Raw genomic sequence first — 14,867 nt, 5'->3', positions numbered from 1 at the left:
CCCTCTTCCTATCTGTGTGTGTGTGTGTGTGTGTGTGTGTGTGTGTGTGTGTGTGTGTGTGTGTGTGTGTGTGTGTGTGTGTGTGTGTGTGTGTAAATAGCCCTGTTTTCCTCGCTTTTGTTTTTGTGAACTTATAGTAGCTCGCTCTAACAAATGTGATTTCATTTTTATTTGTTTAAATCATATCACCAGTGATTTCTGTCCTACCTTAATTTTCAGGAGAAATGTCTTCTTTAGATTCAATACCAAAGGTCAGTGTTCTGTTATATTTAATATAAAATGTGATTACTTTAAAAAGATATAATTCTTAAATATGCTCTAGTTGTGCAGCAATGCCTGCATGTGGGTGCACTGGCAAATTTAATGTCAGTTGGCCTTCGTCACCATGTACGTCCACATTTAGTGCAATTTATATTCTATCATAAGCGGTGCGAGGATGTACAAACCTGCTGACATTGGAGTTGTACAGAACGCACTGTGAGATCTAACTCTGTAGAAGAGAACAAAGATGGTTCATAATCCACAGAAGCTTTTAACGGAGACTGACCTGTAGCCAAAGAGGTTAAAAAGTTGTCAGCAACCAATCCAGGGCAACTGAGTAGGCCAAGTGGAAGGTTATAGGTTGGGGCTGCAGGGCGGCCTCAAGCTCTTGTCTAAGCCTCTCTGTGTGCCCATTGGTTTGGAAGTTGAATCCACAGCTCAGGCAGACTTTGGCTCCTAAGGAAGAGCAGGAAAAAACCTTCCAGGCTTGGGGGACAAATTGAGGCCCCCTGTCAGAAACTATTTCTGTACGGATTCTGCGGAGTCTGAAAACATGGTTTACTAAGATTTTAGCAGTTTCAGAAGCAGTGGGAAGTTTATTGAGAGCAATGAAGCGGGCAGCCTTCGGGGATCTGTCTATAACCAAGAGGATGACAGTCTTACTTGAATGTGGGTAGACGGTTTCAGCAACGTGGCAGCTCGAGATGTGCTGCTCTTTCTCCGGGCGCAGATGGAACAGGCCGTGAGATAGTTCCTCACATCTTTCTCCAGATTGTCCCACCAAAAATAGCATCTAAGTAGAGAAATAGCTCTGCTTACCCCCGGGTGGCAGGCAAACTGTGCAGTGTGCCCCCAATGGATGACGGCAGAACAGGTTCCCTAGGTACATGGGAATATTTTTTCCTTTTTAGTTTAAGAAGCACACTTTCTGAACCCTTTATAACTTAGACGTGTGTCGCTCAAGCTAGCAGCGCCCCATGAGAAACAGGACGAATGTTTACATGTTCACGGGAGTTTGCACCCTTGGCAAGTGGACTGAGGTATGTGATGCAATGTGATCTGATGTTATACGTTTACTTAACTGTGAAACACCTTGATGCCGATTAAGCAGCCTTTTTTTTTTTTGCTTTATTTAAGCAGTGACTGTAAATCTCAGAATTACTTAATTTTTTTCTTTAAATTTACCTGATTTAGTTTAAGCGCATTTGTTGATATTGCTTATTGTTAAGGTTCAAGGGGACTGTACAGGTATCAATTTTTTCTTATTTTATAGTTTTCACGGTGCTCAACGATGTCCAGAGAATGAGCCGTGTTTGGTGAGGAAATAAATGGCTGCACCCGTTAGAGACTCTTCTATTGTTCTTGATGCCAAGGGCTGCTACACCTGTCATTCACAGCCACACTCACACCAGATGGCAACGAGTGGAGGAGAGCAAAAGAAACAAGCACTCACACAATGAGAGTTGCCAAGGCCATAAATCCTCACCTTTGTGAATCTTGTTTTCCTGTAAATGTAGTTTCATTTTCCTGAAAAAAAAAAAACAAGCAATAAGTAAAGTTTCTCATGAAATGAAAGAATGCAACACACAGGATGTGTAATACCCATTATCCCACTTTTTACACTGACAGTGGCACACACACAAACAGTTGCGCAAAATGGGAGGTGTAACCACAAGCATGTATAAAAGAACTTTGTGATGTGCTGTATTTTCATTTCTTCATTCATCAGCTTCTTTTAACATCACAGGTAAGTAAATCACTGTAACATGGTTTATACAGACTTCACATTTTTTTTAATGTAGAAATTAAAATGTTTCGGATTGATTTGTAATTTGAGTTTTTCAGTTGTGATTCTTTGTGAATCCTTAAAGTTGCACTTTTTTGAATGATAACTCCACTGGATAATGAAGACAGTCAGCTGCAGTTTGTAAACCTTCCATTCAAATTTTAACGCTGTACAACTTTGACTTAGAGACAGAGTTGCTAAGAACAGCAATGGCATCAGTGACTGTTTGCAGCACCACCAAAGGATTGTTCCTCATGTTCACCCTGCTGTCTCTGGTTTGCCTTTCAAGTGCACTGATAGACAAGGACCAGCTGGTAAATTGTTTTTTCTTATGCTTCAGTAATTTTGCGAGTCACCACAAACAAAGTTTCTGGTGTAATTTAAATTATTTTAATAACTGTATATGCTGGATTTTCAGAAACAATTGAAAGAAAACTACGAGAACATAAAACAAGAGACGGACAGACTGAAGGTCAGTACATGTTCAGAGAACTGCGGACATATATGACCAAATATAACGTTACAACATAGTAAACTGCCTTTATGTAATATGAAACTATTACATTTTATCCCATCAGGCTGAGCGTGAGAAAGAGGTGAACTTCGGTTCTGAACTGTTGAGTGAATACTTGAGCCTTATGGACCCGTTGATCGCACTGATGAAGAAATCTGCAAAAGTTTTACCTGATGGTTTTCCTCAAGTTGATACATTTATGGAGAACATTAAGAATTTCGTCAAGGAAAGTAAGGCTAACATTGACAGGGAGAATGAGGAGTTGGGTGAGAAAATAGAGGAAAGTGAAATGAAACTGGGACAACTGAAAAGAATTATTGAAGTCCTCGAGGAAGAGCAAGCTGAATTGTAAATCCCATGTCAGTCATTTGATCTTTCTCTAATAATGCATCTTTTATATCTGTGGTTAGTTTCTATTTCATATAGTACAGCTTCTCTTAACTTCAGTTTAACTTTTTTTAGAGCTGTCATTCTTCTTTACTATCTGATATAAAAATAAAAAAAAACATTTCACTATCAGCTACCATTGTGCGCAGACTCATATGTGCTGATGACAACTTTTAAGAATACATTTCCAGAAGTTACTTATTTTTCTGCCATTACTTAAATATAGAAGTGGAAACAATGTTTATGTAAACTGCAAACTGCCACACAATAAAGACATTTACCTACTACTGTTATTGTTTCTATTCTTCAGCAATAAGATGACAGACTAATAACCTGCTCACATTCTTGTGAAATGCAAGTATGCCCTCACCAGAAAGTTTATGCTGATGTTTATCATATAAATGATATTATTATTATTATTATTATTGTTGTTGTTGTGAATGTTTTCATCATTTATTTATTCATTTATTTTTTATGGTAATTTGCAGCATTCATATTTTTGCATTGAATTGGGCTAACCACATCTGCGTGTCAATAGCACAGACATCTTTATTATGAAAGCCATAATACTGGCGTTATTTGTCCATGATGTACATTCATAAGCATCATGTTCCATCTATATTTATACACAGCAAAATCTCCAGTGTTAAATTAACACTAGAGAGTGTCTATATGGGTCCACTGGAAAATAACTCAAAATGTTAGAAATATTCCAGTGTTAGAAAACCAGCACTGCTTAGTGTTAGCCATTGTTAATCTTCAAAACTGACTGGGTTACTTTTAAACATATAACACTGTCAAAAGTGTTAATTTAACACTCAACAGTGTTGTATTTAACACTCAGAGGTGTGGACCCATATAGACACTCTCTAGTGTTAATTTAACACTGGAGATTTTGCTGTGTACCTTTACTGGTTTCCTGTATTAATGGCTTTTATACATTTCACGTATTTGTGTAGCCAGACTTTACTCTCAGTAGTAGCATCATTAGCGGATCACGCAGAGCTCAGGCTTGCTTTCCTGAGTGTAACCCAGGGTTATTTTATTGGCAATGGTATTTTATTTTTATTTTATTTTAAATGTTACTGTGTGTTGAGTTTTGAGTTTACCAATGTACCGTGAACGCACCGCAGCGCTGATAATGAGAAGTCCCTGCTCAGGGTGAGATGATTTTTTACTTCATTGCATCTGTCTGCATGGAGCAAGATGCACAAGCTGTTGTAGAATTTTCAGTACTGTAACATGTTGAGCCACACTATTTACTATAAAGTCATTGGTTAAAGCTAAGAAATAGCTCTAGTTGCATGTTTAGCAGGCCAGTGAAAGATCTGGAGAAAATAAGAGCTTTGTTAGATACAGATAAATAGATTACATTACTTCGTTATTCTTTAAACCAGATGAAGAGATCTTTTATCTAGTTTTGTATTTCTCCATAATGTGTAATTTATATTGACCCTAAAATATTAAAGAAAAAAACTCAGTGGCAGTGTTTTCCCTTTTAACAGGAAGAACCCTCCAGCAGAGTCTTGCTCAGGGACAGGCAGCAATCTCCTGCAAGATGTTAGGGGTGAGGAGAAAAAGAAAAGAGCAGAGGATAAAAGACCCTATGGGAAAGAGCCAGAGTTCAATAATAGCAACTAATGATTCAATGCACAGGTGAGTTTTTTTATGGTGGTAATGTGTTATGAGGTCTTTAATATAAGATGAGACCTGTTTATTCAAGACCTTGTATGTGAGTAGAATGACTCTAAATTTTAGAGATATTAGAGGTTTCTGATGGTCCTCAGGTCCAGTCAGTGATGAGTTTGATTATATGCAGGTTTGACAGCGAAGGTAGAAACCAGAGACCCCACAAGTAGACAGAACTCTTAACCCTGCTCATCTTAAACACAGGAGAAAAGTGAGTTGCAACACAAAAAAATATTGTCACAACAAATCACGCTGACAGCTTTCACCTTTAAAATGGTATGTAAATAGTTTACATAGATTTGAGTTATTTCATTCCAGTACCTGAAGTTTGGGATTATAGAAGAAAAATAAAATTATTGATTCTATTGAAATTGATGCAGATTTTGTGTGTTGATGATTTAAAAGCAGGCCTGCAAGATTGGAAATAAAAGCGCTATAAAATACTTTAATTGAGAGCAAATATAAGGTGAGCTTCTCTAGATTACAACGGGCTTCTGAGGAAATTCACCTACCTAGGACGCTGACCATATCAGATGGCAAGTCCTGTTTTTAAAAGGATTGTAGCGATTCAATCCATTTCAAAAGCAACAAGAATTGTTTTTATTTTTGGAATGATGTAATATTGCTGTCAGTGGATATTTAAATTCATGCGCGGTTTTCCACTATCAGCAATGATTGGTACGATTGCATGTGACTGGATAAATGCATGTGATTGGACTGTGGCTGGACTGATGATGTGGACTAAGTGTGACTGACTTGAAATTGAGATGACGGTAACTATTTTAGGATTAATCAATGCTAATGCCTAATAAACCCTAAACAGTGAAAAAAGGGTGGATGTGTGTGTTTGCGTTTGCTTGTTTTTGCAGGAGCAGGAGGATGACAGAGACCAGAGGAGGGGGAGACTGGAGGTCCACATGAGTGTGGGCGGGCCTTGCAGACCTAACCCTTTAGATAGCACTTTTCTGTGTTACTGATTTTGTGTGGAGAAAACTGTGTTTTCCTGGCTGCTTGATGGTTACAGTAACACGCTGTATTGTTGGCAAATGTTAAATGCTGCAGGAGGAAAATGTGTATTCAATGTGAAACACATACTGTGTTAAAATCAGTATCACTCCTTTCACAGACAAGGAGGGTTGACCACATGATTTACAGCAACACCTCTGGAATCTGTTGATCCAGGCCCGACCTGCCAGGACAAACCGCTGGCTAATGTTTTTTTTCCCTCTCTAAGGGTTCTGGCATCACACAGGCAGACATGAGTGAAATGAAGACGGTTGTGCAGTGATTACAGAACATCTTAGTGTGGGGCTCATTATCATATCATTATTCATTTTAAGGTGTTGAGCTCAAAGTGTGAAAACAAGTGAGTGACATTACTTAAGATAAGTTACTGGTTACAGTAGTTTTAATTAAACACATGGGATGATCCATGGTTTGGGCAAATTATGGTAACAGTAGTGTTTTAATGATTTGGGGAAATAAACTGCATATGGCACACTTTTGTCTGTGGTGTTGGATGCCTTATTACGCTTATAACCTACAGTCTTTATCTATCATAAAAATTTGCTTCACGATCTGAAACACGTAAGTGTCAAATATGCAAACAGCTAAGAAATCAGGATGGGCTAAATCGTTTCTTACTGCACTTCTGTTAGGCGACTGAATAAAAACACAAAGTCAGCAGTCTGGCTATGAATGTCTTTAATGTTTCCCAGATCAGAATCACAGCATACAGTGTATAATAACTTCTAAAGTAAACAGAAATATCATCACCTCATTTATTTATATAATTTTACTTTACTTTTTTTAATAATCATCTTTTTTTTATTCCATTATTTAACATTTTTCTTCATCTCAAGTCTCGAGTTTCTGAGTTCAACAAAGAAAGTAGAAACAAGACAACAGGTGCAGATTTGCAATGGACACCAAGCTGAGGGTTTCTCTGTGGGTGTCACTGTCTCTGTGCACGTTTGACACTGTGGACGTGACACAGGATCATCCAATCATGAAGTTTTGCTTTGCTGACAGTTTCTAAGTGTTGGAATAAAATAAATCCAGCAGTTATACCACAGAAAGGACAAAGTGTGGCTCTAACAGCTGTTGAACACACACAGACTGTGATGTTCTCCACACGTCACCCATCGCTCTGCACTTTTCCAGCATCCAACTGTTTTTCTGCTACATAACATCACTGCAGGAGAAAAACAACGGACAGACAGACAGACAGCACAGTGTGACACGAGCAGGTCAGACCACCTGTGTGATCTCATGAGTCTGTGAGGATATGAGGCATCTTATGGTATCAAAGCCCTGGAGTCTGTCAAACATGGCTACATGTAAACACTGCTACATGTTAGGTGAGCTAACATTTAACTGACTGCACTTTTTTCTGTCTCAGTTTAGGTCATTTATGTCCTTACTGCGAATCACTGAAAGGCAAAGCTGGCTTTTATCGCTCTGATGTTACGCACATCATGCAGCACAGATTCATCTCTGATCACAAGACTCATATTTCAAAATAAAAGCGAGCTAAGGCTTGAAAAGAGGACGACGATTTTATGACAATCGCAGAGAAAAGAGCAACGAAAGGATTTAAAACTTGATGAAAATGTTTTTTCTCACTGAAAACTAGCAAATTCTAATAAACAGCATGACTGGCCCTCTGCTGTGAGGGGGCTTCAGTGGAGATGACTTCTGCTACAGCGACCTTACAGCACATGTTCTTTCTGTTTAATTTACTGTCATATTTGTTTCCGGTCCAACGTAGTTATAGTAAATAAAGTTATTTTTCTGAAAAACAACACAGAAGAATAAAAAGAAATAGGTCACTTTTGATTGCATCAACTCTAATATCGGTTTTGTTTTAATAGGTATTTGCAATAAAATGGCATTACTACAGATAAAAATAATAGATGTATTTTTTTAGAAAGTGTTCTGGAAATTGTTACTGTTTATGGATACTCTTAATTACAGATGACATTTCAATGGATATAAACCTTTAGAAAGTTACACTCTGTATATTTACTATTTTAAAACGTAATGCTGTTGCTGGAAATGTGCCTCATTATTGTGTAGCCCCTGAGGTATGTGTGTGAGTGTATATCCGTATCCTTTAATCCATATCCACTAATCCTTTCTGTTTTCACAGAAGTGTCATTTTTGAAGATTTGTGCTTCACTAAGTGGCAAAAGTCAGCAGGGATTTTGAAAGTGATGTGCGAGTCAGGTGTTCTCTCCGGTGAGCCTCAGCCTCTTGGTCAGCTGACAACTGATAGGGAGAGCTCTCTGTTAAACCAGCGGGAATGGAGACGTCCAAAAACATTGGAGGGCTTTTGCAAATAAGTAATGTCCTATTTCGTTTCAGACAAAATGCATTTTAGAATACTTGGCTAAACCAAGTACACAGAACTGACTACTGATGCACTCTTGACAGAAGCGGAGCAAGAGCATTTTGAGCCAACTTGACTTGATGTGTACTTTGAATTCGAACCAGGTAAAAAGTGAGCAACTTTCATGACACAGGAAACTCTGTATTTAAGCTCAACAGAATATTTGCCATGATTTGGCATAATTTTTACAACAATGCCCCAATTTGCTGGGTTTTTGGGACATTCATTTATATACACTTTTCTTGAAGTCCCACCACAGCATCTAAATCAGGTCAAAATCTGGACTTTCCCTGGGCAATGGAAAAACCTTGATTGATTTTCTTTTTCCATACTTTTGTAGACTTGCTGGTGTGCTTAGGATAAGTGCCCTGTTGCATGACCCAATTTGAGCCAAGCTTCAGCTATCAGATAGATGGCTTCACATAGAGGAATTCATGGTCAACTCCAGTGTTCCCTCTAATTTTTCATGTGTCTGAGCGAACACACAAACTCCCTGAGCGATCCCTTGGACCACTGAGCGACATCAGACGTGTGCACTGTGGTCACGCCGGCATCGAATCCATCCAAGTTTCATGGTTTATTAAAAGAATCAAATTACAGCATTTACATTTATGTTAGACTACTTTTAATTAACTGCTTTAGCCCATCCATGAAAATGTAAAAACAAAAAAGCGTCACATAAGGACGCTGTCATAGCCTGTCAACCACGTTGATTGGCTGCGCATATACGCATTATTGGCTGGACTATGGGATAAGGTGGCATCGTTCCCATATGGGAGCAACCAGTCACTTACTGACCAACACTGCAAAACAGAATTGTTAAAGTATTAATTTTAATTTCAATTCAGGTTAGATCTTTTTTTGTGCACAAAGCAGAATTTCTGTGCGCAGAGACTGTGCCAGCAGTGCGCAATTGCGCACGTGCGCAGCTTAGAGGGAACATTGCATAGGCCCACTAAAAGTTACAAAATAAGCTACTATCAAATACATTTACTGTAAACACATCAGAAGGTTCTTTATGTGGCAAAAAGTTAGATCTATACAAAATGTTGCAGGGAAATGGAGAAGGAGCTCGTATAGGTTTGAGTTTTATTCACATCTATTGTGCAGAGTGGAAAACTTTATACTTTGTGTTTGCAAACATTAATTTATGAAGATTAATTAACATGAGTGTAGCACAAAGTAAAGGTGAAAGCAGTATTCTGACATGACAGTGCAATCAAAACACATTTTGCCACAACAATCTGTGAATAATTGTAACAAACAACTGTCATTTTAATATTGGACAAACTAGTTGTGCAGCCCTAACCTGAAATCTGCTGTTTGTTCTGAATGAAAAACGTTAGTCTTTGGTAAACATTTTAATCCCATTTATAGATGCAATGTGTTATTTCAGTTAAGACTAAATGTTACCACACGTTCCCATCATTAGAGCGCATTTAAAGTGTGGAGAAGTCTGTGAAGGTTCTCAGTCATCCAGGTCATCGTAGTCTAAGGAGCTTGGAAAGAAAAGCGTCTGGACTTCTTTGAGTTACTTGAAGACGTTTCACCTCTCATCCGAGAAGCTTCTTCAGTTCTAAGGGTCAAATGGTGGAGAGTCCAAGCTGTATTGAAGAATTTCTAACTTCATGTAGGCTAAACAGCGGCCTAGAATTAGACTCAAAACCCTGCAGTTGCCCAAAATAAACTTAAAAATGTACAGTTCTGATCTTCCAGATGTTTCGTCTCCATCCGTCTCCCAGTTTGGTATTTTCTTCTCTGTCCAGTGACCTCAGAGTGAGCGCTGAATGTGCCACAATGGCGCCCTCTAGTGTTAGCTTATAAAACAGACAAGGAGAAAGAACAGAGCCGAATGAAAGGACTCGTTTGTGTTCTCTCCTCTGCTGTAGCTGTGTGGTGCTGAGGTTAACTACACAACCCCTCGCCGCCTCCTTATACACAGGAGTGAGTACAAAAGGGTTCGTACGGACGCATCAGCCGGTCGTCCTTCTGCTCGACACTGTTAGCTGAAAGATGATCGGATCATCGTCTGTCCTGTATTTAAGGCTGAGAGTCTTTGTCCAGTCTCTTTTCCACAGCTACTGTCCACAGCACTGATCCACCTGCAGCACAGCCCCAGTCAGTTGTTTTATGATTTACATTGTGCACGTTTCCCTTCCAGTGAGCTTACAAAACCTCTGACAGGAGAAGTCAGGCATGTGTTTCCCCCACCTCCCCTTTTAGGCAGTAAAAAAATAGAAAACAAACAATCAAACATGCTAAAGCTAGAGCACAAGCAAAGACAGCACCGGTGACTAAGTTCTCCCATACTGGACGTACGCTACCACGTGGGCTCAAACAGCAGCACATCAGCTCAGTTTACATACTGTTGACATCTTCATCAGAGGATCAGCAGGGAGCGCTGCTGAGCTGCAGTCGTCTCCACCAGAGTGACGGAGCAGGAATCACAAACAGCACAAACCCACCGTGTTGTTTCCACCCTGTTCAGGAGATCTGAGCCCCCATCCCTTTTTGTCATGTTGCAGCTCTGCACTGCAGGCCCTGAACGCCTCCCGGTTACCCTCAGTGTGCTTAGAGTTTAATTTACAACCGACGAGCTCACAGATCATCTGCAGGCAGGTGAACGAACCCTTAATGTGAGGATAATAGCAGAGCTGACCTGAGGTCAGAAATGGTCAGGAACGGTGTCGACACAGTGAAGTCAGGTGTTTGGGAATTTGTCTGATTATCAGTTTGGGGGGGGTCGGTGTTAAATAACAAAGGTGGTGTAGGATGGAGAGAGGAGGAGGGAGGGAGCAGTGATGATATGGAGGAAGGTGATTGGTTAAGCAGCAGGAAGGAGCTCATGCTGGAGTCTGAGTTTTTACTGTTGGCCTTTTTCTGCTTTTTGTTTATTGTTGTCTGACGCGGGCCCGCCTACGCTTGAGTGATGCAGATGTGATATCACACTCACACAGCGACTGCCGCTCCTACACACACACACACACACACACACACACACACACACACACACACACACACGTGCCATACACAAGGGGGTCAGACAGGAGCAGCATCAGTCTCTGCTCTGTTTTGTTAATAACGTAGAAAAATAATTTTGTACAATCAAGCTACATCGACGGACGCTTTACCTCACGTACCCTAAAATGAAAAAGTAGTGACAGTAAGATGAAGGCTGCACATGACACCATGACTGAGTTCACAGCTGTTGCTTTGATTCTAACGTTTAAGACTTTTGGCATCGACTCCGTTTTAATAAATGAGTGCTGGGAGGCGTCGTTTGACTTCAGGAGCTCCTGCGATGCTCTTACTCTGCGGGAGAAAACCAAAAACCAAAAGTAGCAAACATGGAGCGATATGACTCGTTTAGTCTTGGGAAACGTGCATCGACAGGTACAGTGTCCTTTTCCCCGCGTCTTTAAAAATAATTCATGCATAGATCCCCCACTGAGAAAACCCTTTTATATACTTTCTCCTTTGTACACATTTTATATAGAACTATATATAATATCATTTCTCTATATCTATATTTTCAGAAAAATTCTTTCCACACAATAAAAAACAACAATTAAACAAATGCTTCAAACAAAACAACAAAAGAAGAGGAGATGAAAGAAAGAAAAACACGACTGAGGCCAGTTTGGCACTTTGTCACGAGAACATGACAGAACTCTGTTAGTTGACGGTAAATAGCGATACTTTATTTTTCTTTCGTTTTTCTTCTCGATTTTTTTTTTACTTGTAGTTCTAAATTGGAAGATTATTGTGATTTTGCAATATACAAATAAAATTATATTTTGTTATTTTTTCATTGCTCAAAATAAGCATCACACTCGCGGAAGCCGGTGTACCCGGCGAAACGCCGTGCATTTATCGAGCCTTTCAACCCCAGATAGGCCAATTATGGCTCTTTGGGTCTTAAAGGTTGCTGACCCCTGCTTTAGATGAACAGAGTTTTTTAATTAAATACATACTCTTTAATAAATGTTCTCTTTTATAAAAAGTAGGATAATTAAAAAAAACTTTTATTATACCTCTATTAGAAAAAAAACTGTCTTGTTTTCTGTCGTCTGTTATTAGGGATGTTTGTGACAATTAATTTCTTCATCGGCTGGACTAACCAATAGTCCACAACTAGGAAACACTGAAATTTTAAGTTAAGTTTGAAAACAGTTTAAAAAAAAACACCCCATTCCAAAACGTCTTGTGACAATCTCATTGGAGTGATGATGTCATAGAACGTCATAAGTCCTTTGATGTTTTTCCTTAAATAGGGGTGAGAAACAGCAAGATTTAGTTCGTTTCAGCAGCATCTGTGTTTGCAGCATACAAAACGTTCACCACAGAAACATTTGGAAAGCTCTTCAAAGTCATTGTATAGAAACTCCAACATGTTTCCAAGAAAAAAACAACCAATTCAAAAAGATTACGCCGCCTCTCCTTCCTGGCGTGGCCAGCCAATTTCCCCAAATGGCATCTCATCCTTCCAAAGGGCATTAGAGGAGAGTAGGAAGGAAAACTACCTTCTCCAGAAAAAAATGCAACAAATTGAAGAAGAAAAACGTCAACTGGAGGACAAGTGTAGACGAATGGAAGCCCAAAATAAAGAGCTGGAAGAAAGACAACAGCGCCAGCCGGACATAAACATTATTAATGAGGGCTGGGGAATCAAGTTTGCTCAGGCCCGAGAGCAGATTGTGCACCTCAATAAAGAAAACAGGCAAAAGCGCGCAGAACTAAAAGAAATGACCAACCAGCTCCAAGACAAGAAAACGATGACTGATAAGATACAGCGGGATCTCCAACACATGGACCGAAAAAATCTGCTCCTCCAAAGACAGCTCCATGAAGCTGTGGAAGAAAAGAATAAATTCCTCCAACAGAAGGAAGAGCAGGACAAAAAGCAACAAGACATGCAGCACAAACTGAAGAGCATGCAGGAAAAATACCGCATGCTGAAAGAAAGCCTGGATGAAACACTGCGCCAAAATAAAGACCTTCTTCAACAGAAAGAGCAACAACAAAAAAGACTGAAAGAAGGAAAACGCATCGTCCAGGACTTTCAGTCTAAAAATCTAAAACTGCAAGAGTTTTGTAATCAGCTGAAGGACAAAGCAACTAAAGTGGAAGAAGAAAGGGACAAACTGGAGAAACGGTGCTCACAGATGCAGAAAAGGATCGATCAGATAGCGAGAAACAACTCCGAGCTCGTTAAGGGGCGTTTGGTGGAATTCAATAACTTGAAGAGTGAACACACTCAAATGCAGTCACAAAAACAACAAGAAGACAAAATACATGAAGACAAAAATCAAGAAATCAAGAAAAGAAAGAAGCAGTTAGAAGACAAGCACAAAGAGGTCCAACAGAGAAATGCAGACATGCACAAGGACAAGCTGATACAGGAGGAAACATCCAAACAACTCAAAGACAAGCTTGAAGAACAACAAGCAACATTGGAAGAGGTGGAACAAAGATGTGAGAAACTTGAAGAAAAAAAACGCAGAAACCATCGACGAGCTGAGAAATCTCATCCTGGAGAAAAAAGCGCTCGTGGAAAAGTGCATGAAAAAAAAGAAAAAATGGTTCCACTTGTTCCAGAGGAGAGACGCTACTGCTTCCTCACCTGATGTAGCCTCGTCTTGCTCCACCTCTGTTAACCCCCCCTCCCCCCCCCAGCCAGTCCCGGCAGTTGACTGTCCCCTCCTGAGCCTGGTTCTGCCGGAGGTTTCTGCCCGTTTAAAGGCAGTTTTTCCTCCCCACTGTCGCCAAGTGCTTGCTCAGAGGGGATTGTTGGGGTTTTCTCTCCTCTGCCTTTTTTCTTCATTTACTTGTTTAACTTCTTTCATTATTACTTCATTTTACCTTGTTTCTTCATTTACTTGTTTAACTTCTTTCATTATTACTTCATTTTACCTTGTTTCTTCATTTACTTGTTCAACTTCTTTCATTATTACTTCATTTTACCTTGTTTCTTCATTTACTTGTTCAACTTCTTTCATTATTACTTCATTTTACCTTGTTTCTTCATTTACTTGTTCAACTTCTTTCATTATTACTTCATTTTACCTTGTTTCTTCATTTACTTGTTCAACTTCTTTCATTATTACTTCATTTTACCTTGTTTCTTCATTTACTTGTTCAACTTCTTTCATTATTACTTCATTTTACCTTGTTTCTTCATTTACTTGTTTAACTTCTTTCATTATTACTTCATTTTACCTTGTTTCTTCATTTACTTGTTTAACTTCTTTCATTATTACTTCATTTTACCTTGTTTCTTCATTTACTTGTTCAACTTCTTTCATTATTACTTCATTTTACCTTGTTTCTTCATTTACTTGTTCAACTTCTTTCATTATTACTTCATTTTACCTTGTTTCTTCATTTACTTGTTTAACTTCTTTCATTATTACTTCATTTTACCTTGTTTCTTCATTTACTTGTTCAACTTCTTTCATTATTACTTCATTTTACCTTGTTTCTTCATTTACTTGTTTAACTTCTTTCATTATTACTTCATTTTACCTTGTTTCTTCATTTACTTGTTTAACTTCTTTCATTATTACTTCATTTTACCTGGTTTCTTCATTTACTTGTTCAACTTCTTTCATTATTACTTCATTTTACCTTGTTTCTTCATTTACTTGTTTAACTTCTTTCATTATTACTTCATTTTACCTTGTTTCTTCATTTACTTGTTTAACTTCTTTCATTATTACTTCATTTTACCTTGTTTCTTCATTTACTTGTTTAACTTCTTTCATTATTACTTCATTTTACCTTGTTTCTTCCTTTACTTGCTTGTTATTCTTATCTAAATAATAAACCAATTAAATTTA

At 38.7% G+C, this 14,867-nt stretch overlaps 2 protein-coding genes across 2 annotated transcripts; both read left to right on the top strand.

Annotated features, from left to right (window-relative positions):
• Positions 1–1,989: 1,989 nt before the first annotated feature.
• On the top strand, positions 1,990–3,229 carry LOC146715147 (uncharacterized). Its single transcript, XM_085451571.1, has 4 exons — positions 1,990–2,008; positions 2,234–2,361; positions 2,466–2,519; positions 2,626–3,229. The coding sequence occupies exons 2-4, from the start codon at positions 2,257–2,259 to the stop codon at positions 2,911–2,913; spliced, it is 447 nt and encodes a 148-aa protein (XP_085307697.1). The 5' UTR covers positions 1,990–2,008; positions 2,234–2,256; the 3' UTR covers positions 2,914–3,229.
• Positions 3,230–12,277: 9,048 nt separating this feature from the next.
• On the top strand, positions 12,278–14,867 carry LOC146715146 (uncharacterized). Its single transcript, XM_085451570.1, has one exon. It carries the CDS (start codon positions 12,420–12,422, stop codon positions 13,653–13,655), a length of 1,236 nt encoding a protein of 411 aa, XP_085307696.1. The 5' UTR covers positions 12,278–12,419; the 3' UTR covers positions 13,656–14,867.

Source organism: Copadichromis virginalis, linkage group LG3 (genome assembly GCF_057382275.1).
Source record: "Copadichromis virginalis isolate Kocher_CV1m ecotype Utaka linkage group LG3, C_Virginalis_male_GT1.1, whole genome shotgun sequence".
Taxonomy (NCBI): Eukaryota; Metazoa; Chordata; class Actinopteri; order Cichliformes; family Cichlidae; genus Copadichromis; species Copadichromis virginalis.
The sequence above is the reverse complement of the archived record's forward strand: the minus strand, read 5'-3'. Positions and strand labels throughout refer to the sequence as shown.

What these genes read in the sequence shown, in the direction of transcription:
- LOC146715146 (XM_085451570.1), top strand. Translation starts at nt 12,420, where the DNA reads ATGTTTCCAAGAAAAAAACAACCAATTCAAAAAGATTACGCCGCCTCT.
- LOC146715147 (XM_085451571.1), top strand. Translation starts at nt 2,257, where the DNA reads ATGGCATCAGTGACTGTTTGCAGCACCACCAAAGGATTGTTCCTCATG. An exon ending in TGATAGACAAGGACCAGCTG is followed by an intron (nt 2,362 to 2,465) that starts GTAAATTGTTTT and finishes CTGGATTTTCAG; the next exon opens with AAACAATTGAAAGAAAACTA. An exon ending in AAGAGACGGACAGACTGAAG is followed by an intron (nt 2,520 to 2,625) that starts GTCAGTACATGT and finishes TTATCCCATCAG; the next exon opens with GCTGAGCGTGAGAAAGAGGT.